Raw genomic sequence first — 25,381 nt, 5'->3', positions numbered from 1 at the left:
TCCATATGGAAATAACAGGTTTAACGCTTTACATCAATCTTCCATATCAGGTTTTCTTTCAGATATATTCTGAATATTGTTGTATGTTTTATGCGTGTCTTCAATTTTTCTCAGTACACATTTTATTATTTTATTTATGAGAGTCGCCGTTTGCGTCGAAGAATTAAAAACAGGCCTAATATTCGCAAAATCTTGGAACATGTTTCATATTCTCACTCATGCGGAAATGATTGACAAAAGTCGTTGCCGCCCACCGACCGGCAATTGGGGGTTAAATCAGGCCAGACGTCTGGCGCAGCGGAATGTGCGGTTTTGCACGTATTTTGACCGTGACTTTGGGTAGGAATTTTAAAAATTAGTTCCTCAAGCGTCGTGATTTGCTTGTGCAATGGGAATGGGTGGGTTCGTACGCGTTTTATTGAGGCTGATTCATTTCGTTGGTATTGCAAAATCTTTGTTCCGTATTTCATTGCATTTTTGCCGCGTCGTGCTAGTCCGTGTAGGATAGGATAGGATAGGATTTACATATTTATCCCGGGGGAGAGGAAAGCCGATAAGACGGCTTATCCATATGGCGAACCACGGCCTCTCGTCCGGTTACCATTCCAAGTCGGGTATGGGATTAGTTTTTACTGTATAGTTTGTTTTTTCGGAAGCATGGACTTGGTGGTGGAGGAAGCCGTAACCGACCAGCGGTTACGTGAACCACCCAACGACGGCGAGGAGTCCAGCAATCCTTTCGCACATAACCATCCCTGCATGGGATTCGAACCTGCGAACCCACGCAGAGTAATTAGAGGTGCGGTGGCGAGCGTATTCCTAACGCTTAGCCCGTTGAGCCACACTGCCGCGCCTGATTATTGTATGTGCACAGATACAGAGATACCGGTACCCGGTATTGTCTGTTTATTTAACGTTAGTTAGTTAGTTTTGGCTGGTGGGAGTCTGTGTGTCTTACATTTTAGGGGGATTTATGCTTGTGACTACAGGTTATGTTTAGCCATATGGCATTGCAACAATATGATAGAAAATTAGGGTCTGGTATAGTTTAGTACCACATGTACTTCTAGTTGACCTGGCTCAACAATTTTTGTATATGTCAATCCTAACCCTCACCTGACTACGTCACCGAAAAATTACGTCATTTCGACGTCACAGTGGCGAGATAAGGCCCACCGAAGTATGCGGATGATCGTCCAAAACGCACAGACGATCACCCGAAATCGAGCAAGCAATTTCTCTCGTTTTCTCGTCACAACGATCACTATAGGAGAGAGATCGCCGGCTTTAGCAAGTTCGTTATCGGCGGCGCAGATGTCATTTCGGGCGATCGTAATTATACTTTGGCAATCCCTATGACGTGATGGTGACGTCTAGTGACGTAATTTTTGGATGGCATAGTCAGGTGGGGGTTAGGAATAGCATATGCAAAATTCGTTATGCTACGCCCACCGGAAGTACTTGTGGTACTAAACTATACTAGACCCGAAAATTAAATAGAAAAATTTGGAAAAAAAAGAAATAAAATTTGCCACAGCATATTTCTCTGAGAGTAAATGCTCAAATATGTAATTTTGTAATTCCTATATCCTAAATAATCAACCGATTTTACTATTTAATTTTTTAGTTGAATTTTGTCTGATAAGTTATATTAATATAGACTATTAACTTTATTAGGATTATTATTAATTTGAAGATCATTTTGCAATGGCAGACTGCAACAAAAAGCATAATGGTACTATAGCTCTTGATTTCAGTTAGTTTTAAAATTATTAGTTATTTGTATTTTGGGCCGCGGCGATGTCAAGAAGTCTGAAAAACAGATTGCATATTCAAACTATTCTTGTTATTCCTTATTTTGAATCTTTCATTGTTGGAATATTAAGAATAATTTCAATTGAAAAATTACCATTTTGAGGAATTATGAGCAATTTTATCTCAGTATAACTGAAATAAATTCATTTCGAGAACAAAGCAATTCATTATTTATCGTAACTTTTCTGTATTCATAATTAATTGGGATAAGTAGATTGAATATTCAGTTTAATCATTTCTGGTTATCAAGCAGTGGTACCCAATAAATCTTTCATTTTCTGAACATTATCAGTTCAACCCATGGCTGCCAAGAATAAAATAATACACAGTTATATATCTGTGTTTTCTCCCTGGAAACAACAAAATTTTCACCCAGTTGGGAAACTATGTTTTAAAAAGTTTACCCAGTCGTTATCAAATTTAGTAGCTAAGGTATTAGGTTTATTGTCAAGTCTCGTGCCCACCTCAAAAATAAAAGCTACAAATAACAGATAGTAAGGCGAAAGTATGTTTCATTCAAAAAACACTTGAAATATATGTACATAATAATGAAATCAAAACGAGGCAGGCAAGATCAAATCTAACAAATTTTAATTTGCTTCGTGCTCCTTCAATAAATTGTCTGGGGCACGCCACACCGTTTGAGAATTAACCAGTCTATTTTGATACATTTAGATGAAGCGTTCATCACCCTTGCTACAAATGACGTATACACTCGAGGCGCTCTTGTGCTGGCCCAATCATTGAGAAAATATGGAACCACGAGAAAGCTTGTAGTAATGATCACACCTCATGTATCACCGAATGCCAGGTAGAATTTATAATTTATTGTAAAATATAGAATTATCGTAAGATGGACCATGGGTCAAAAATTGTGCCCATCTAGACTGTTGGGCCATGTAAGTGTGACGTAAAAAGTTGCATTGTACATTTTTAACCTGCTTTGTTGACATAGTCAAGTCTAACTCTTCATCCTCAAGGTCATCACATGGATATTAATCTGAATTTTTTTTATCTTAGAACTGCTTTAGAGGATGTCTTTGATGATGTTCGGTTAGTAGATGTCCTGGATTCTAGGGACGCAGCTCATCTTGCCCTACTCAGAAGACCAGAACTAGGGATCACATTCACAAAAATACATTGCTGGACTCTCACAGAATATTCCAAAGGTGTTTTCATGGATGCTGATATGATGGTAAGGTTATTTCCTTGAGAGCTGGGCCTGTTTAAATATTTATTAAATATAAGTGTGTGTACTAATATGGAAGTAACTAATTTTTTTTGCCTACTTTACATCAAGTTGTGTAAAGGGACGGAAACCTATGGGCAGTAAGTATATTTACTTGGCTAACACAAACAGTCCCCGAACTCGTAATAGAACTCGTAAGGAAAACCGGAATAAAATTATGGTCTAACCCAGGGGTTCCCAAGCTTTTTTCAGGACGACCCCAAAGACAACTTTCAAGTGTCCAGTGCGACCCCAGGTCAATATATATATTTTCAATGAAACTTCTTTCATCGGCCTTTTGAGTTTGATCATGTAGTGGTATTAAGTAAAATAAGCTAAAACCAAACAGTGAAGTCACAATGATCACCTACATTTTCTATAGCATTAGCAGAGAACGATGCCTATGGGCCTGTTTTACAGTAAGCCATGCTAAATTTAACATGGTTTGCCAAATCTTAGATGTTTTGTACATCCATCCTCTACCATACCTCAGCAACCCCACCGACCCCATGGCGTGTTTGCGACCCTACATACTTATCACTCCGACCCAATTTGGGGTCGCGACCCCTGGTTTGGGAACCCCTAGTCTAACCCAAACCTGGTACACACACTACGGGAGTACTTTTAAATCAAAGTTGCTTTGGGGCCAGGTATGTCCCAAAAGGTTGAATCTATTTTGGATATTTGATTTTAAGATTATTTTCATTCGAAAATTGTAATTTCTAGCAATTGAAGTTGCACCGTATGACCAAGAAGGATTTTATTCAATGTATGAAAACAAATAGGAATAAAAAACTAATTTAATCACTGTTTTCCTGCTTTTCAAAATTCGAATTAATATGTATATCTGTTTATGGTGAACCTGACCCAGTTTAGGATATGTTGCTTATACAAAAACATAATTTTGGAATGTATTTGGAATAGGTAACTCAGTACCTGTTTGCAGTGTAACCAGGAATTTTGGAAAGCGGGTTCTGAAATACCTAATTGTCAAGTTATACCGTAACAGCTGGCCGAAAAAGGGTGTTCAAGAGTTTTGGGGTCTAAAAAGCGTTCCAAGCTAAGAGTACTTGCTGTGTGTGTTTCATAAACATGTTTTTTTTTTACATTTTACAAAAAATATGATGAAGTCAAGGTTCAAAAAATGTGTGATACAGAAAAATAGCTTTTTGCTTTTTTACATTTTAAAGGGGGGGGGGGCACTACCCAAGCTTGTAGATATTGTATACGAGTGCAAAATTATGATGAGGTACTCCTTAGTAGGTCTTTGTTAATAACCTTGTGAGCTTATTAGAATATAGGTCTGTGAAATATTTTTTTGGCTTAATTTATTGTTATTAAAGTGGAATTTCTTTTCAATGCGCCATGATTTGTATACAGAAAATAAGTGCGTCATCAGTTTTTGGAAGTCTGGAAACCCCAAAGTCAAGTTATTTTGTTATGATTGCCAAATATTTTAAACTAATTGTGATAGATCATTCTTTAATTGTGTATTTCTCTTATGTAAAGCGTTTAGCATATGATATCCGTCACAGGGGTTTTGAAAGCCCCGAAAATAGGGGATGAATGAGTGAATGGATTGTCTCTATCAACCAGAGAGGTTCTGAAATCCTAAATAAAACTGATTCCAGGTCATTTGCAACATGAACGTCTGTTATATGTTATTTTGTCACGGTTGTCAAATCTACTAAACTAATAATGAATAATCTATCTTTAATTGTGTATTGCAATAGTTTGTCTCTTATGTAAAGCGTTTAGCTGTTCTAGAGTGAACATAACTCTCGTGCAAATCGCCATAGATATTTAACATGTTTGGGTGAAATCATACACAAACACAAGTTTGTGTGATAAATTAATTTCATTTTTATAGAGAATTGAGTTTTCACCCTACTGTATTAAGTTATCTTTTCACGGTTGCCAAATCTTTTTAACTAATGATAATACATCTATCTTTAATTGTGTATTGCGATGGTTTGTCTCTTATGTAAAGCGTTTAACTTATGATTTGAAATTGAAAAAAGTTTTGAAATTCACGAAAAAAACTGAACCCATGTCCTTCGCAACATGAACGTATATATTATGTTATTTTGTCATGGACCTCACGGTTCTTGAATCTTTCAAACTAATTATGATATATCTATTTATCATTGCGTATTGCAATGGTTTGTCTCCAATGTGAAGCAATCAGCTTGCGCTAGCTATCTGTAACAGGATATAAATAGAATCCGATTCCCTTGAGGTTAGCTTTTAGTGAGTTGCGAAAGCCTTTATTACACCATCTTTGCTGTTCTATGACGGTTTATAGAATAGGAAACTTGAATATCCAAAATGTATTGAATATTTGAATTATATGAATGAATTAATTACACATTTGAGGTACAAAATCGGTTATGTCTGGGATTTTCAAAATTGACTATTTTCTGGTCCAGTGCATCCATCAAGTCCATGCATCTGAAACAACTAACTGGCAAATTAACTGGACTGGTGACCGGACGGGAGGCGTTAATTTTTTGCTCAGTCGTCATCCTTAATTGAACCCCTATCGCCAAAAAACTCAATCAAACCTCGCACAGCATTTTTTTTTCAACAAGAAATTTATCACATTCACTTATGGATCCTGAAAAGCAAAAATAATTGCGATATTGTGTCAAAACAGCTGTTAAACAAAGAACACATACTACGCCACACTACAAAAGTGTTGATTACCGAGGGTTAATCGTGTTGCGCAATCTGTGATGTCAGTCCCCGTTTCTTTTTAGCCGCACCTCGTAAATATATTTCTATATTCCTATATTCTATTATACGGAATTTAAATTCGATAATGTTCAACCATTCCAGCATAGTAAAGTTTATTGCTTGAACCACAAGGGCAAGACCATCATGAACAGTAAACTTAGCTTAAGTTTGCTTATACTTCACTAACCTTTATTGAGTGTAACGCTTCAATACCAAATATGGAATAAAGAATAAAAGGTACTCCTGAAGTATGCGCACCAAGATGTCGCACAACCTGAACCCTGCCCTGGTACACAACCTGAGTTCGGGTTGTGCTCCATCTTGGTGCGCATACTTCAGGAGGTCCGAATAAAATTTACTAGAAATTAGAATTAGTAACTTTTAGGTTTCTGTCGAAATACCAAGCAATACCAAGCGAACCAAGTAACTATTTAGGTGACCCAGTTTAACCTATAGTTTGGGAAACACTGTTCTGGAATAGTATTTCTGGAAACAGAACATCAAATATATTTCTTATTGAATCATGTTCAACAGAGATATTGACCTATTTACATACACTTCTTTTAATACTCATATTCGATTTATTCAATACGGTTAGACTTGAATCAATGGTGTCGCTGCTCGATAACCAGTAATGGTGTCTCCCGCATCCTGAAATACCATTTTTCATCTTTTAAATATTGTTTATTCATAAAGTGTATTTTAGTGTGGTGGAAATTTACTGAGTACTGATTACTTGCTATTGACATTAGTAGCCTAACTTCGCTAACCCCTCCATATGGTGAGCGAACTTCTCATTTCCTGTAATAGAAAGGTGCATGCTATGTGTAATGCTGCTTTGATAAGTTAACGGATGTACAGCCCTTAAGTAGTAGACATATCATACAGGGTGTGCGTAAACCCTTTATTAAATTAGGTAAAATTATTTTGATCTGCTTTGTGCAACTAATAGTGGACATATAAAGTCGTATTGAATGGAGTGAAAAACACAATTAAACACTAATTAAAACAAAACCAATCTGGTTAACTATTCCCAGATCTAATTAGGATAGGATTTACATATTTATCCCGGGGGAGAGGAAAGCCGATAAGACGGCTTATCCATATGGCGAACTACGGCCTCTCGTCCGTTTACTATTCCAATTCGGGTATGGGATTAGTTATATTGTTTGTTTTTTCGGAAGCATGGACTTGGTAGTGGAGGAAGCCGTAACCGACCAGCGGTTACGTGAACCACCCAACGACGGCGAGGAGTCCAGCAATCCTCTCGCACATAACCATTTCTGCATGGGATTCGAACCTGCGAACCCACACAGAGTAATTAGAGGTGCGGTGGCGAGCGTATTCCTAACGCTTAGCCCGTTGAGCCACACCGCCGCGCGGCAGCCTAATTCAAGAGTCTTTGCTGCAGATTACACCAAACGTAAATCTGTAACATTTCATCTGACTAAAATCAGACTTTTCAAACTGACATGATTCACTAATCAGGGGTGTGTAAACTAGGAAATAGAAGGGTCAGATACAAATAAATTGGTGAAACTGTGGGCTGCTTCTCCATTCAACATAGGCTTTCTAGTACCGGTAGTTACAGGCACAAAAATTTTGGGTCTTGGGTAAATTGGTCTCAGGTAAAGGTTTTACAGTGCAAAAGGATTGGAATTAGTCACACATACCAAAACGGAACTAAATTAAAAACTCGTATCGCAGGCAAACACCATTCAAAATCAGCATTTTTTCGAGGGCACAAATTTTCCGTGCGGGTTACATTTGGCCCGTGGGCTGCAGCTTCTTTATTTTGGAGTGAGTGCACGTGAAATTTTCATAATAAAAACATTTCCTAATACAGTTCCATTTCATTGCAGGCTCTTCAAAACATTGACGATCTTTTCGAACGGGAAGAATTATCAGCAGCACCAGATTCAGGATGGCCAGATCTTTTCAATTCCGGTTTATTTGTTTTCCGTCCTTCGCTTGAAACTTTCAATGGACTTTTACTTCTTGCTCAGAATGAAGGAAGCTTTGATGGTAAGAAAGTTTTGAAAATTAATTATTTCTATTCCAGTGGTCGCCAACCTTTTATGGCTTGTGTGGCATGGCCTCCTTCTGGAGGCTTTTAGCACTCAAGGTCCCATGTTTATCATTCCAGTTGTATTTCTAGTGTTGTTATGATTAGTAGATTCCAAATCCATCCCATTATGTTCCAACAATTCATGCCTGACAAAGTGAAAACACCCTGTGAAATAACCGAATCAAGCAATGCAACTAGGAGTAAAGAGGAGTCTACTTGTGAAAGTAAAAGAAAAATCAGTTCTGCGCCTAGTATTGTGGTCCCGCGCCGAACGCCCTGTGTGCCTTTTGGGGGTCCCGGGCCCCGTTTGGAAACTGCAGGTCTGTTCTGTCTAATGTGATGTCCGGTACTTCTCTCATCATCACTCACGGGATCTTTGACGCAGCGTACTCAAACTTGCAACTTTTCTATCAGTACTTCTGTTTATTTTTAATTGAGTGCCAAGGACATTGCTCTGACAAAATTGGAGTATTGTCACTATCTGAGAAACAGTTGTAGCCAGGAATGGGAGTTCTCAAAGTACTAATTGCCAAGTTGGACAGTGACAGCCAGGGGGTCTGGCCGGGAAACATTGGATTTCAAGAATCTCAAGGGTCTAAAAAGTGTATCAAAAATCTAAAACGTCAACCTGTGTCAATCCTTTTCAGCAGTCGCTTGGATCCCCAAACCGCATCTGCCTCGGAGTCAAATTTGTTCTCACCCAAGGGCCACCCTCTAGTTCTGAATGAATCATGATGGCTGTTCCTGTTGTCTAATTTAATTCCAATTTATTGTTGTGTTGTTTTCACATGATTGTGTATTTTTGAGATAATTTCAGATTGCTTCATTGCTATATTTGCTACTATGATACAGCATTTAGTGAATCAATGTTTCCCGTTCCTCAGTTTACTATGTTTTGCTATATATTGATTCTTGCATGACGAAAAATAAACATCTGAATCTGAGCCTCTTGTTAGGTATATATATATTTTTTTAAATATGAAAATTCTTGTCACTAGGTGGGGACCAAGGTCTTCTGAACACATATTTTAAAGATTGGGCAACAAAAGATATTTCACGTCACCTGCCATTCTTGTACAATTTACATGTTTGTGCGTCGTACACCTACATGCCGGCTTTTAAAAAGTAAGTATGTAAGCTTTTCCCCAACTAAAAAAGACTCGAAAAAACATGGTTTGACTAACTTTTATGGTACCGTCTGGTTCTATGGTATTTCTGTCTAATGTCTCATCTCTCAGACTATTTCAAAAAACGTAGAAAAACATAATCTACCGGTATCTGCGGGACAAACTATTAACATTCTGCTATACTTTTGTGGATCGGTATGCTATGGTAAAAGGCTGCTGTAGCAAGAATGAAGCAAACTATTCTAAGTGATACAACAATCTTTCTGCACGCTAGTATTAATTTATTTCTATTATATTTTGTCTCACCAAGGTCAGACTTTCTCAAAAAACATAATCTAACTTCACGACAAACTATTATTGTCTCCTATACATTTGCGGGTCTGTATTACGAAGTCATACTTCCTCAGACATACATAATACAACTGCCAGCTAGCTTATCCTTCTATGCTTTTACTCTGGTGGACCTGTATGCATATAGTAATAAAAGGTTACTAAAGCAAAAGTAATGATAATTATCCTAAGTGATTGAAGAGTCCTGCTGCACACTGAGTATAAATATTTTTTGTAATATTTCGTCTGACCGAAGTCATACATCCTCAAACATACATAATCCGTCTGCCTTTTTGTGGGACCACCTTTTGCGCTGGTACATCCATATGCATATAATGCAAGGATACTGTAGCAAGAGTAAAGATAACTATCCTAAGTGATTCAAGAGTCTTACTGCACACTAACACAAATATATTTATTTTATGTTCCGTCTGGCCAAGGTCAGACTTTCTCAAAAAACATAATCTAATTTCGCGTCAAACTACTATTATCTCTTGTCTGCTATACATTTTCGGGTCTGTACATGCAATGCAAGGATGCTGTAGCGAGAGTGGAGATAACTTCTACAGGATTCGAGAGTTCTGTTGCACACTAACACAGATGTATTTATTTCTGTAAGGTTCTTCTCACCAAAGTTAGGACTTTCTTGAAAAACATCGAAAAATGTAATGTTTCGCCTGGCCAACTATAGTTGAAATGTACTGTTCGGTCATAAATAACAGTACAGGAATACATTTATGATAGTGTGCAGCAAGACTCTTGAATAAAATAGAATAGGCTAGTCATCTTTATTTATGCTACAGCATCCTTGCATCATTGTTAGGGTTCAACATATATCAAGCGTTGCTATCTTATTTTCTACAGGTTTGGCAAAGACACGAAGGTTGTTCATTTCCTTGGACCAGTTAAGCCTTGGCATCACGTCTACAACAGAGTGACCGGTGGAGTTCAACAGATTGCTGGACCCATGCATACCGGTAGGGTCAAGTGTGAAAATTTGAGATGATTTGATAAATGGACTTTTGCGATTCTTTACGTTTAAATATTGGGTACTCCCGAAGTATGTGAACCAAGATGGCGGACACCGGAACGTAGTATGTGTACCAGGTTAGGTGTCCGCCATCTTGGTCCATATACTTCGAGAGTACCAAATATTGTATTTTTACATGATAGGATTTTCTTTCCTACCTTTGGTAGTCAGTAGGAAGGCTTAATCCTATGTGGTGAATCTATGGGACTAGTTATTCATTTCAGATGCATGAACTTGATGGTGTAGGAAGCTGTGACTATTGGTTAAAGTAAAAACTGACCAGTGCTCATAAGAACCACTCTACGATGGTGAGAAGAGTCTAGCGATCCTCTTTCACATAATTATCTCCCAAAGGATTCAAACACGCGCAGAGTAATGAGAGGCTTAACACCGTGTGTTAACTGCTAAGCCATTGCAAAAGATACATGGAACGGCCATCTGACCTTTGGTATTTTAAGCAGTTTTGCTTTTTTGTACTCAACGGCGCTCCAGTGTGTGTACCAATATGGAGGTAACTAATTTTGTTCGCCCATTTTACATCAAGTTGTGTGAAGGGACTGAAACCTATGGGCAGGGGGTATATTCACTTGGCTAACAAAGACAGTCCCCAAACTTGTAATCGAACTAAGATAAGGAAAATTGGAATAAAATTATGACCTAACCTGGTACACACACTACTGGATTACCAATGATAGAACCTTGAAATAGAAATAATTCAAAACAGTAGATTACGACCCCATGACCCCCGCATGCTGTACCCCTGATAACCCCTACTACCTGTTTCAGGTACCCAACACTTGCCCCAATACTTGAGTGAATGGTGGGCGATATACAATGACAGCGTTCAGAAATATTTTTCAAGAGAACAGGAAATGGTAAGTCACCTAACTTAATTCATGGTAGTATGATAGTTTACATTTCCTGGCTATATCAAAACTGATAAGAATCGCTGATAAGACATCCAGTTTATCTAGAACTTGGGAGCCATCTCCTAATTTATTAAAGCTGATAAGAACAGCTGATAATACTATTAATATAACTTGTTTATCTAGATTAATTATTGGTAAGTCGCCTTCTAATTTAAGTTATGGTAGTTTGTGAGAGTTTGAATTTTGTGAAGCTCATTATGGAGGAAGCTTATCAAAATTGATAAGAATATCTGATAGTATTGATAAGATGGAAATGATGAGGCGTTTTCTTCTAATCTAAGTCATAGTAGTTTGAGAGTTTGAAATGTTCAACACTTATTATGGGGAACACTTATTGAAATTGATAATAGCCTTCAATATATTTATCTTTTAATTGATATCATGGTGATGTTAGAATTCTTGATTGCTTTTTTGTATGTCCTGAAAAAAGTTGATAAGACACCAAATCATATACTTTACCATTGATTAGTTAACATTGGTTTTGTATGTCCTGTTGCCAATCAAGAAATGACTGACCGGTTAATAGTTTCAAATGACAAGGCCATTTTTTTATTATCTTTGAGACTACTTGGCATTGGCATCACATATACCTGTAGTAGTTTTTGTGGCAAGTCGGTTCCGAGAACTTTTTTGGATTAGAGTCTGTCTCAGAAAATTTTTGTTAAAATTTATTAAGCAAACATTATTTAGTTGATTTCCCAGTTTGAGTGTCTTCCCCAAGGGAAGAGTAAACCAGTCACAATGGCATGGACTTAATAATGAAGAAAACTAGACCAACAAGTTACGTCAAATTATCCTGCAGTACCAGAAAAACATTTTCACTAGAACAGGGAAATTCAACTATTTTCACCAAAGGTTGTGTACACAAAATTAGATCTATTTTCAAATTCTAAAACACAACTTAAAACTGACAAATAGCACTCAGAGCCACAAAAACTAGCTGATGTTTACTACCATGTCTATAAATATGTGAAAAATGTATCCAAGAAGCCATTAAAATAAAGTTCTTACACCATTATTGACATCTTGCTGAATATCCAATGCTAGAGAAGTAAACAAGTGAGTCGATGCCCTGAAAACCTTATACTATGGCCTGCCAGTTGAGTAGCCCTGTCCTAGAAGACGAAATTAATTTACTTGCCAGACAATACATTCCATTGACATCAACTCCATGCATGTATCAATGCCTGCGTCTAGAGTTGTCAAATGTATGATCTTCTCTGATTCATTTTCATTACCAAATTTTTATATAGTCAGTCATTTGAGTAATATTATTGATCCAGGATCGAAAGAGTTTGTTTTCCAAACGGTTGCATCAGTAACATTAAGACACTTCGAGATAGTTGTTGTCTTTTTCCGGGATGCCTCATGTAGATATCTGGTACAACAAGTGTTTGGACTAGACTCCTAGAGGGAAAGAGCATGCTAAGATCTATGTTTTTCTGCAAACGACAGGTTTAGTTTTTTAAATGAATTTGCTCTAAGCATGGGGTTCGAGCCCTCAGCTAAAAGTTGCGAGTTCACTTAGTATAGGGTCCATATAAAGAAAGTCTTGACATGTTTCCATATAAAGAAAGTCTTGACATGTTTCAAAATTTCAAAGGTAATTTATCGGGGCTCCCGAAGTATGCGAACCAAGATGGCGGACATCGGAATGTAATATGTGTACTAGGTTAGGGTTAGGCCATAATTTTAGGTATAAATACTACGGGAGGCTCTTGGCTAGTCTTCGAACTGATAATAGGACTAAAATAAGGAAAATTGGAAAAAAATTATCGCCTAACCTGTTACCCATGTTACGTTCCGATGTCCGCCATCTTGGTTCGCATACTTCGGGACCAATTTATCGATTCCATATATATCGTTTTGGACCTCACATTTGTATTAAATGAGGTAAAAATACTTAAGAATTACTGATTGAAAAGCAACAAACCTGGTTAAGATTTATTGAGAACTTCATAACAAAATTGAAATTGTAAAGGTACTTTATGGACACCCTGTATTGTTACAAGTTTGCTCAAAGCAAGCATAATGCACCCGTAACTTTTTTCAGAGAGTCTTCTTTACTTGTGAGTGAGTGTGCGACCTTTTTTTTAGTGAATTACCTTAAAAATAAAAATTCATTGGAGGACCATAATAATTTCCTTTTACTCATATGATATCAGTATACAGACCATCTAGGAAAGACAGAAATAAGGCCAAATGTGGCAACAGTCGAAAAAGAATCCAAAACTCCGGTTTGTATGTAGTATATGCATGATGGGCTGCTGTAGAATAATTAATTTTTTGCATTTTCTTCGCAATTAGTTAGTTATTAATTGTTTTTGACTATTTTTATGTAGTGAATTAAATCTTATGGCTTTGAATCTGAATTTCTTTTTTTTATTTTCTTGTTTCGATTTCTGATTTTGGAATGAGGCGTCTGACATTTTTGCATTGAACAAGTCTCCTCGTACCTGCCTCCACTACCATATTTTTGAAATAAATTTTTTTTTTTCAAATCTTTAGCGTTTGCTTTTTATAACACTATGGATGAAGTGGTGGGTGTGTGGTTGCCACATGAACTGAAACTTGGGGTTTTAATGCTGTATATTAATACCAAAGAGTATATATCCCAAATAGTTGCCGAGAAAACCTCAGATCAGGAGCGCAACCAGGGGGATTGAGGGTCGGGACCTCCCCTTTTCCAATGTGAAAAAAAGCATTGGCTATTTCTGTATCATTAATAGCAGTTTTCGTAGCTTGAAAAGTTTTTAGACGCCCAGGACGCTTGAAAACCCACGTTCCGGTAGTTACGGTATAACTTGGCTATTACAAATTTCAAAATCCCCCTCCCTTCAATGAAAATTCCTGCCTATGCCCCTGACTCAGACAGTGACAAGCTCGTGAATCTAGGTATTTAGTATCTTGCCCACATACCGTAATAAAAACTGGTTGAAGTGGGATATGAGCCCATGAACTGAAATTTTTTGTAGCCGAATTATAGTCTATTTCAGCGGTTCCCAAACTTCTGTTAATTTTTGTTGGCGCACCTGCTAACACGCTGTGGCGCACTTTTTGGGAAACGCTGGCCTATTTGATGATGACGTCTTTGGGTTAGGCTAAATATAGTTTGGTTAGAAAATAGTTTGCGTAATCTTTGAAAGACTGATTCATAGTGAAATTGAGTGTTTGGCTATGAAATATCCGAAAACAACACTGATTTGTTTAAACTTCATTTATATTAGGAATTAGAATAGTTGTATTTTGAATCTTTTTTTATTGTTCTCTTGTATGGTTCTTTTGTGTGGAATATCCCCTCCCTAGCCTGACTGACAGAGCTCCAAAAATTGTGTTTGAAATTATTTTTTATATATTTATACGTTATAAATTTTCTCTGGATATTTATGACTGAAATTCAATTTCTAAATATAATTTTTGGACCTTTGGTCAGTCTCTAGCTAGTTGGGGGGGAATAACATACGTATCACTTAAACGTATATTTTAAATTGCAATTTTTTTTTATATTTTTAATGTTTTGTTGTGGAAAACGGCCTTCGTAGCTGTCAGTCAGGTTAGGGGGAGGTTTATGGATTCCCTGACGAAAACAAACCAAGAAATTTTGTTTAGACGGACCACGTCTGCCACGAACCTCAGGAAGAGACGGTGGACCAAAATTTTCACGGAAATGGGGAGGAAAATGTGCAAACTCACCATGAAGAATGTCATCAACAACAAGAACCCCAATGTGGGGTTTCGCAACACACACCTGAGCATCAGCCCCCGCCTCCACCACGCCCTCCGTCACCCCCACCTAACCCCTATCATTGGGACCCACCCGCGACATTTTATAGAGAACAACCTAGTTATATGCTAGCCCCAAGGCCCCCAACACCAGAACCCGAACCCCAGCATACACACATTCATGAGCAGCATCGCCCCCCTAGTCCCCCTGTTGAAAAAACTCCCCAGCGCCACCCGGAGCCAGAAAATACACATTTTGAAACTCCTCCCCATGAATCTCATGACGTCCCCTTAGAACACCGATTAACCCCACCCCTTCAAATTTCCTTATTTACACCACCGGAGGGAACATTAGATAATCCACCAGAGGGAGCCGAGTCACAGACACAGTTCGAACTTCCCCCCCAAAACACTCGCTACACAACGTTCTCTGAGGAAACTCATTCAACTGTTTCCGAATTATCTTCTCCATCTTCGTTAGACGAAAAGGTAGCTACCACAAATAGGAGGTTAAAATCAAAATCTAAATACAAAGCTGTTTCAAACAGGCCTCAACATGATTTTTACATGTACTCCATGCCGATTGCGATACCTTACACTCACTTGACAAAGTCGTTATCTAAGAGATTGGAGGCGCACAAAGTCCGGGGTAGTTTCAATCAACCCCCTATGGTTAAAGAAAGAATGGTTAGTTCACTTGGGGGACATTTCCTTTGGTGTTTCTCTAACTGATCTTGCTCTGCTGGTGTAGTTTTGGTGAGAAAATAATAACTTACCCAAATTAAATTGACTTGTCAAGGAACCAGAATAAATCAATATAGATCCATTCCAGTAGCCAAATTGCCTCTTAGAATTGTTAACAAATTTTAGTAGTTCTTTGGCATATTATGGGTGGCAACTTTGTCAGAGATGAGTCGGTCTGTATAGTTCCGGTGGCTTTTTTTCAATATTCCAGTGCTGAAGTGCAAAATTTCTTAGATATGAATCTCCTTCCCTTCGTGCGTTCGGATTATCTTCCTTTGAACAAATTCTTTTTAAATAAATTTGGTCTTGAAAAGTTTGATAGAAAAAATAGGGGTCGGCATTAAACAACGTAACTCCCTTATTCAAGTGGTTCTCAACCTTTTATGGCTTGTGAACCCCCCCCCCCCCCACCCTCCCCCTGGAGGCTTTTTGGACTCATGCCCTTCGTTTATCACTCCAGTGGTATTCATAGTATTATTTTGATCGGTAGATTCCAAATCATCACCATTCGTAATAATTATCATTCCCATTATGTTCAAACAATTCATGCTCAACAAAGTGAAAACAACCTCACCAACCAGGCAAAACTGAGAGTTGGAAGGGAAAAGTAAAATCAGTTTTGCGCCTAACATTGTGCCCCCCCCCCCCTCTAACAGATCTGTGGCCCTTAGGTGGGCCGCGGGCCCTTGGTTGGAAACCACTGCCTTTTACTTTATGTAAGAAAACAAATTCATCTTATCAGGAAGATCAACCTAGTCAGATTCCATCAATAATTCTGAGTATCATTTCCGAGTCGTCCAATTTTGATAACAATACCGTGGCAACTCGTCTCAAAACACCACCAAGTGTCTATTATCCCAGCGTTATGGTCTGTATTGAACGTGATTGTTCATTGTTGCTTTGTGTTTTGTCAACTAACGTTTAATTATATTAACCTAGGGGTGCACAACTCAGATGCAGGAAGAAATTTGCTTAAATTTAATTGATGTCTTGAATAACGATATTTTAACGCAGCGTTTCTCAAACTGTATTCTGCGTTAACTGTTTTAGCAATTTTTTTATTATTAAATTCACCCTATAATTTCTTGGTGTTCCGCAAGATAAAAAGCACACGTAGGTGTTCCGGGACCGAGAAAGTTAGAGATGCGCTGTTTTAACGTATTGTTTCCAGGGACCAGAGGATTCAATAATGAATAAAGTATTCACACACGCTCAATCGGTTCAATATAATGAATCTTGATTATAGGAATATTCAGCGTAGTTTCGGCGAATTTTGAAGATTTTATCCAAAAACTGTCAGATGTTACATAAAAAATAGTTGTTTTCTTTTTTTGAAATAGAATGTGCGTTTATCAAAAAGAAAAAAGTGTGGGATTTCGTTTTAGGCTGGATTCTTTTTGCATCCCTATATTTTGTCCTGCAGGCCTCATGTTGTGCACCTCTTGCTCAGTAAACGTTATGTTGTTGTCATTTTGTGATCACGCTTAGTAATTCCATTGCCACGGCAGTTTTATTTCTTAACAAAACTATTTTTTACCTAAAAATAAATTATTAAAAATTATTTTAACTAAAAATTGACTATACTCAGAACACATCATCGTGATCTGAGATACGATATCACATATTTTTATTCAAAGATAAGGAAAAATGATAAGATTTTTTTATTCATTTAATTAAAAAAAAATTTTTTGTTACCGATCTAACCTGGAATATCTAAACAGTTAATTATATAATAAGTTTATTTTGACTCCATAATCAGCAATGGACGATGAAAATAATTGATAATAATAAAGTAAATAAAACTGATTATAAAATCGGGAAAGCAAACGAAACCTCAAATAAGGTTCAAAGCGCACGTATTTCATGGGGGGAAGGTATTGATAAAAGAAGTAGTATGTGTTCGCCCACCGAAAACTCATTTCTTTTCGAAAAAAAAAAAAAAAAATGCAGTAAATTCCTGACAAGGGTTTCAACACCTATTCTTATCACTTCACCAGTGCATAAGCTAAAGGATTTCTGCTTCAGGCAGGCTGTCTTGAGTACTTTGGCTAAACTTACTTTCAAAATGAAAATACCCTGTGAAATAACCTTGTCAATCAATGAAACTTGGAAGTACGGGAGTTTTCCGTAAAGAGGAGAAAAGAAAATTATCTTTGCGCCTAGTATTGTGGCCCCCGTTGGTAACCGCTAGCCTAGGGGTTAAAGCGTTGGACCTAACTGCGTTGGCATTGTTGGTTCTAGGTTACACTTCTCGGGTTCAAATCCCGTGCTCAGCACTTCACCCAGAGTGTGATGGATTAAAAATTTGGATCTTCCAAAAATAATATATCGTTTGATATCAGTGACTGCTTGTACAGGACCTTGTTCAGAGCAAAAAATGTGAATAATTGTTGAATAAAAAAGTCACAAATGTTACTGACATTCACAGATAGATTGGTGCTCCGGTAGTATGCGCACAACCTGAACATATGGTTCAGGTTGTGCGCCCTCTTGGTGCACATACTACGGGAGCACCGTTTATTACGTTTTACTAACGCTTGCTTCTACTAATTTTCAATTCAGCTTTTTGTAGCTTTTTTTGGTTCAGCAATAGTCAATTAGCGAAGTGGTTCCCAAACTAATTTGCATAAGAAAAAGTAAATATACTGATAGTTTGAAAAGTCTGGGAAACACTAAATTATTGGACTGTGTGTGAACAAACTAACTCTAAATCTATTATTGTAATTTTTTGCCTATTTATTTCTCTTCATTTTGCCTTTTTGTAAACTTTTTTTCTCCAATTTTAATTGTAATATTTTTTGCTTAGCTCTGTATACTATTTGCATGTATAATATTTATCTTATCATTGCTAGCTATGCATGTGCCTAATCAAGCATGAACTGACAGCATCTGCTTCTTTGTTACGCATGACTGCTGCTTTTTGCTGTAAAATCAATTATTTGTTTGTTTAGTGGAATTAGCAGTAGAATTTGCTAATGTAATGAGCCAGGCCTTAATATAAGCAATAATATGAAATTTCATCCAAATTAAACTTTTGGATAACTTGTGAAATCCAATAAACTTTCCATTATATTTGCACAGGGGTTGTATTCAGAAATTGATCAGATTGGCCCCCGAAATTTGAACTCTTAATTTGGGGCTCCCGAAGTATGCGAACCAACATAGCGGACATCGGAATGTAATATGTGTACTAGGTTAGGGTTAGGCCATAATTTTAAGTATAAATACTACGGGAGGCTCTTGGCTAGTCTTCGAACTGATAATAGGACTAAAATAAGGAAAATTGGAAAAAAATTATCGCCTAACCCTAACCTGTTACGTTCCGATGTCCGCCATCTTGGTTCGCATACTTCGGGAGCACCCTTAATTTTTTAATTTAATTTGAAAGATCCAAAAGTGAACTTCATAAAAAATGTGAATTGTGTCCATATCTGATTACTTCTGTATTCCTGGGAAGTAATTTGTATTCAGCTATAATTTGAGGGCTTTACCCGAAAGGGCGAAACTAGAAAAAAATGTTTTGAGAAAATGAGGATTGAACACTCTTAGACATTTATGGATATTCTTCCATGAATAATGCTTAAAATTTTGGTCAGAAAATCGGTTCACAAAGCAGTTATTTCTTTGCCATATTTCCGAATATTCTTTTCTAAAATTTGCAAATTCGGCCTTTTGTCACGAAACCCTCATAATTTAAATGTATTGCTCTTTTCTTGTAAAACCAGTCGTTACTTTTTTCTCGTATGACATTTCCATATTTCAACACATTTCATGTTTTTTTTCATTGCATGTTTCCATGGTTACCACCAATAGATGGCAGAAGATAAATCTTTTGAAGATATTGTTCTAATCCCAGCCGCCATACTTCAGTCTGACAAAGAACAGGTAATGTTTTGAAACTGGTAAACTCAAAAGAGGTTTCTCAAACTCTCTCGTTCACCTGTTGGCAGATTTGGAAAGTATGATTTACCCACTCACTGGTGTACCCAGGGCTGTGATTCAGAGAAAATTTGCAATCGTCCTTGATTCTGATTTGAAAAGAAAATTGACTCCGACTCTGGAGTGTGATTAAATTTGATTACAGCTCCAATATCCAAGAAAATCTAAATTTGATGATGAAAACCCCAACTTTATATTTCACCCCTTGCCAGATTTAAAAAAAAAATTGCCCCCTCAACTGTGTAGACCCGGACTGGGGACCGAGAAAATTTACAACATACTCTTGGTGTAAAAAAACTTTAATTACAGCTCTGAACAACAAAAAAATTGAATTTTGAGAGTCAAAATATTGGGGTATGCAACCCTTTTATAATAGCATGTTAGGGACACTTAGCAATCTTGATGCTTTTCGAGTTTCCGTTGAATAATTTGGCTTTTTTTATCATCATTCTTCGACCCGGACTCGAATATGACTCAATTTCAGCAGGGGCGAAGCCAGAAATCTTTTTTCAACAAAAGGGGGGGAAGCCGGAGGGGGTATCTGACCCACAAACCCCTTCCTTCTAGCCATGCCTCTGGAAAACAATCCAAATTCTGGATCCACTGCCAGTCTCTTTGAATAAATGGCGCAATATTAAAAATACCTCTGAGAAAAAAGTTTTTCTATGGAAGCAATAATTCTTAAATGAGAATGGCCATTGACTTCTGAGATCAGTCAAGAACAGATGTAATCAGCGTGGTGTTCTCCTAGACGTCAAACGTGTTTCTATAAGACAATGTATACTCAACAGCTTTCAAAGTAGAAACCGACCATGCTTAACTTTGTAAACAATGTTCAATCAGAAGAAATTCTCAAAAAGTATCAAATCTTTTTAATATTACAGGAAGGAGCTGCCTCTGCTTCTAGGAGTCCAGACGAAAGACAGCGCGAAATGTTGGCGCACATGAGGCAATGGGAGAGCGGGAATATCGATTATTTAGGCCGTGACAGCTTCGAAAATATACAAGCACGATTGGAGTCTTTCATGCATCAGAAACCAGTGTAACAGACTACCCTTGTGATCAAAGTTTGCCAAATAATTTCACAATTTTTTCTTCTAATGAAATATTATAAAAAAGGTCTTGCAACCACTTGTACAATGTACCAAGTACACCTGGACAAAATTATTTTTTATGTTTGATAGCCCAAGTCATCGATATATTTGCTGTTTTTGTTCTAACACTAGCAGTGCATGTTATTCTATCAAGTAAGCAGTGGAAAAGCCACTATGGCCATAATGGGATGCATTCATTTCCAAGAACCATTCTCATAGCAGTCGAATTAGTGCCATTTTTTGTTTTGTTATTCAATACTGTTTAACTTCAGGTAGGGATAGGATAAGGTATTGAATGGGGCAAAATGTACTCCAATCGCTTATCCCATTTATATTACACCTAATTCACCAACTTGAAAAACAAGATGTGATTCCCTTGCTCTTCTGGGTGATTAGTATTCAGTAGAGGTGCTTTTCCCACATTGTAGAAAATTGGTGCATTTTTACAGACGTTTTACTATAATTTTGGCTCATTTAATGTGTTTACTTATTTTCATCAGTAAAAAAAAAGTCTATCAGATCTATTCATTTCTGTTTAGATAAATATCGTCACACCATGAAACTATCCCAAGATAGACAGAATCGAAAAAAAAATCAGAAAATTAGCGATGATACAATAACAAAAATAGTACCCAAGAAGTTATTACTGTATTCCGCCCATGTCCAATTTGGGAAATATCTAATTCACCGACTCTGAGTTAAATGGTCATTTCACTGTTGTTTTAGATTTTGGCGAAATGCGATTCAGGTGCACTTTTGGGTAATTAGTGTTCAGAGGTGCTTTTCCACACTGTAAAAATTGGTGCAATTTTGCAGACATTTGGCCTGGAATTTTGGTTCAATAAATGTGTTAACTTAATATTCAGCAATAAAAATTAGTTAAATTTTACAACATAATATCCGTTCTTGTTCATGAGTGCCTGTTTCATTCTACACTAATTAGCCATATCTCAAAAACAGTTTTAGTAATCATTTTTATCAGTTTTTTAGTGTATCAGACTATTGTTCCTTCTTTCTGTATTCTCAAACATTAGTCCCCTATTATTAGTGTTGCCAGTTATTTACTTACTTAGTTTGTCAGCCTTTCTGCCCATTCTACATTACTTCTCTACTAGTCTCTCTGGCTGGTGATTACGGTAAAAAACCCCAAGTACAGAATTTAAACCCTGTTTTATAAGTTCTTTAGTGCAGGGCTACCCAACTATTTTTACTGAACATCCGCATACAAAACTTCAAAAATATTTGGGTCCGGACTTATCCAGAAATTCTATTTCGGCATCCTTCAGACACGCAATTCCTCGGCCGACTAATGATTATTAGCTAATCGAGATTGTTTGTTATGGCGTTATAGTTCTTTTCATATATATTTTTAAATCCATAAAAATGATTTTATAAAAAGAAATTTCAAAAGCGGGGCTAATGATCCAAAATAAAGAATTATGCCCGGTTCGAATCGAATACCCGAAAAGTCCGGATTCGGACCGCGGTCCGCAAGTTGAGTAGCACTGCTCCAGCGTATCAACCCGTTTGTTTCTTAATTCTTTCAATCTGGACATTAGTCCCCTATTATTAGTGTCAACCCCTACTTAGTTCATTCATCAGCTTTTCTACCCGTCCTACATTAGTTCCCTACTAGTCTCTCTGACAAGTTCTTCTGTTGGTAATTCGCCAGGAACTGAATTTAAACCTTTTTTCATCTTTAGTTCATAGGTTGTCAAAGTGCCTGGGCTCCGTGAAGGTAACCCAGGGGCTCCGCGAGCTATTCGTTCACTCATTAAAATGCTTACAAGCTAATTTTGTAACTGTTCGAAAAAGGAATAACGGCACCAATAAAACGGTCGAAATGGTAATTCAAATATAACATCATTTATATGTTCCAATATACAGTAATTTTATAATTTATTGTTAGGCTATGTCAACAATAGTCAACCTCTTCAAGTGCTCCATAACACAAAAGTTTGAGAACCTCTGCTTAGCGCATCTATCTGTTTATTCAATCTTTTTTTGAAGCCAGATGTTTGTCCCTATTATTATTAATGTTAACAATTCTCCTGCCAAATTCCAAGCTGCTGAACTTCTTTGTTTCATTTCTCTTTCCGTCCCCCCTCTGACAAATTTTTTAGAACGATTTTGAAATTCATTTTCCTGATTTTTTTGCATGAGCCATTTGTCGGACAGTACTTCGACAGCGTGGTCCATCAATTAATTGCCTGTGTTATAGCCCCGCATATGTAACTTCCACTCAGTGTTGCCCAGCAATGAAGCTTCTTCACTTATGGGTAAATGCGCTTGCCCATGCTTTAAAAAAATCCTTAAAAAATCACAATCTTTTTATATTTAGCATTATAGCTACACATAAGAAGACCTTGCTCAACCAAGAGCTTGCTTCACTTGTGTGGTTAAATGTGTTCTATCGTGATTTGTGAAAAATTTGCTCTTAAAAAATATACTCCTACTTGACAAATTAATGCCCGTATTATGGTAACACAGACTGTGATGTTTTTCGATCAGAATAGAATCTTGGTTATTTATGTCCGATTGAGCTATTAGGCGCTTATTTTCCGGTATAGTTGCAACTTTCATTTTATTTCAATTTTTTTGTCTTTTTGAAGAATGAATATTATTTTATGTTTTATATAATTTGATGGCATAGCTCAAAGTGAACTACAATAAATTAATTGAAATCCAGATCTCTTGAGCTTTTTTAAGTCTTGTGTTCTTATCCGACTTCTTGACATGTACGGTAATTTTGTGGAAAAGGGAATAGAAAGACCGGAGAAATTGCTTCAGGAGTATGTACCGATGAAACTGCTAATAAGATAGGGTTTACATATTTATCCCGGGGTAAAGGAAAACTGTTAGGACAGCTCAATCACCAGTGGTGGGATTGATATTTTTTGTCAGCCGGTTCCATCATACGAATGTCGAATTTTCAGGCGGTTCTGTTACAAAAAGTCATGTAATGCTAACCGGTTCGCTGATCTCATGAAATTCTGTGAGATTTATAGAACCGGCTGAATCCCACTACTGTCGATCATATGGCGAACCGGTTACCAGTTCATGTCCGGTATGGGATTTGTTTTCAGACGCATGTTTTCGATGGTGGAGGAAGTCGTGACCGATGAGCGGTTACGTGAACCATCCAACGACGGCGGGGAGTACAGCAATCACTTTTACACATAATTCTCCCGCTTGGGATGCGAACCCACGCAGTGTAAATAGCGGTGCTGTGGCAAGCGTATTCCTAACATTTAGTACGGTGCGCCACACCGCCGAGCCTAAATAAATTGCAATTCAATGAATGCACTTCACTTATTGCTCGCCTGCTTATAAGTATAAGTATAGGTTTATTTCGACTCCATAATCAGCAATAGACGATAAAAAAATAGATAAAAAGTAAAAGTAACTGATTATAGAATCGGGAAAGCGAACAAAACCTAGAGTAAGGTTTGAAACGTACAGATTTTAGATGGAAAGGTATTGATAAAAGAAGTAGTACGTGTTCGCTCACCCAAAAGTAAAAAAAAAACTAATTAAGGCACGCACGCACACACACACACACACAATCATCGAGACATGATATAGTCGGAAGCGAAAAAAGCGAGACTTAAAAGTAAAAAGGAAGGAAAATATACAAACAAATAAAAAATGAATAAATTCTTTTGCCACACCAAATTAATAATTTTATGAGGATTGCCAAATTGGATACCGAATTAGTCAACAAGAGTAATGTATTGTGGATAGAAAAGTATTCCTCAAAAGATATCGTCAAGCTGATTATAATTGGAGTCACCTAATGCCAAATTGCCCAATCAGAATTGCCAAGTTGGGTGTATGAAGAGGTGGGCTAGACCTGCTTCACTCATCAAACAGAAGCCACAACAAGCCAAATAACGGCTTCGAAGAAGCACTCTTCTGATTTGAAAACTAATAGCTCAGCATAAATTGTAATGCAATTTTATTTAAAATTTTACATGGTGCTGGGATTTAATCCGAAATTCATTGGTGAATCGCAAGTTTTCATAAAAAGGGAGGTGGAAAAATATTACGCATCAACCAACGACTAACATACCGACATCAACCGACTTCTTGAGAATGGCTCCACCCCACTTTGCATGATAAGGAAACGTGTCACTCGCTAACTTGCGCTCGAGAGTCAATCAGCTGATTTTGTTATGCAGCGACGTGGAACGATTAAAGGACATATGATTGGTTATTTGCAACATTATAACCACGCCTCCTGTCGGACTGATCTAAAAATTCACATTTCCGATGGAATTAGTCTGTGTTAGGAGCGGGCGAGGGCTGTTGTTTTCCCATGGCAAACATAGATTCTGTGGTCTGGATTGTTTCATTTTAGGCATATTTGATTTTGAATAATCTTCCTAAAAAATGCGATTTAAAGATGTCTAAGAACAGAAAGACGCGTGTATATGAAGTACAGACAGGCACTTGGAGAAAAATAAAAATATTTTGCCCAAATCCTAATTAACTTCAATTATAGTGAAGTAATCTTTGGATGGCGTAGTCCGGTGGGGGTTAGGATTAATATGTTCAATAAACGTTATTAGACACCCACTAGAAGTACTTGAGTTACGAAACTACATGAGACCCAAAT

General features: G+C 37.2%; 1 protein-coding gene across 3 annotated transcripts; it reads left to right on the top strand.

The window, feature by feature from the left end:
• Nucleotides 1–1,622: 1,622 nt before the first annotated feature.
• On the top strand, nt 1,623–23,453 carry LOC120327742 (glycogenin-1-like). Of its 3 annotated transcripts, XM_039394094.2 has the most exons (11): nt 1,623–1,735; nt 2,491–2,626; nt 2,836–3,010; nt 7,642–7,804; nt 8,846–8,972; nt 10,169–10,281; nt 11,121–11,209; nt 14,873–15,475; nt 16,473–16,598; nt 19,544–19,615; nt 20,554–23,453. In XM_039394094.2, exons 1-11 carry the CDS (start codon nt 1,708–1,710, stop codon nt 20,713–20,715), a joined length of 1,794 nt encoding a protein of 597 aa, XP_039250028.2. In that variant the 5' UTR covers nt 1,623–1,707; the 3' UTR covers nt 20,716–23,453. The 3 variants fall into 3 exon arrangements, with proteins under 3 accessions (XP_039250028.2, XP_039250029.2, XP_039250030.2); XM_039394095.2 differs by lacking the exon at nt 16,473–16,598; XM_039394096.2 differs by lacking the exons at nt 14,873–15,475; nt 16,473–16,598 and adding an exon at nt 13,429–13,500.
• Nucleotides 23,454–25,381: the final 1,928 nt, after the last annotated feature.

Source organism: Styela clava, chromosome 7, assembly GCF_964204865.1.
Source record: "Styela clava chromosome 7, kaStyClav1.hap1.2, whole genome shotgun sequence".
NCBI classification, from domain to species: Eukaryota; Metazoa; Chordata; class Ascidiacea; order Stolidobranchia; family Styelidae; genus Styela; species Styela clava.
Note: the sequence above shows the minus strand (reverse complement) of the source record. Positions and strands in the feature narration are given on the sequence as shown.

Coding starts and splice junctions, on each gene's coding strand:
- LOC120327742 (XM_039394094.2), top strand. CDS start 1,708: ATGGCAGACTGCAACAAAAAGCATAATG. Junction 1,736..2,490: donor CTGCAACAAAAAGCATAATG/GTACTATAGCTC, acceptor TGATACATTTAG/ATGAAGCGTTCATCACCCTT. Junction 7,805..8,845: donor GAATGAAGGAAGCTTTGATG/GTAAGAAAGTTT, acceptor TCTTGTCACTAG/GTGGGGACCAAGGTCTTCTG.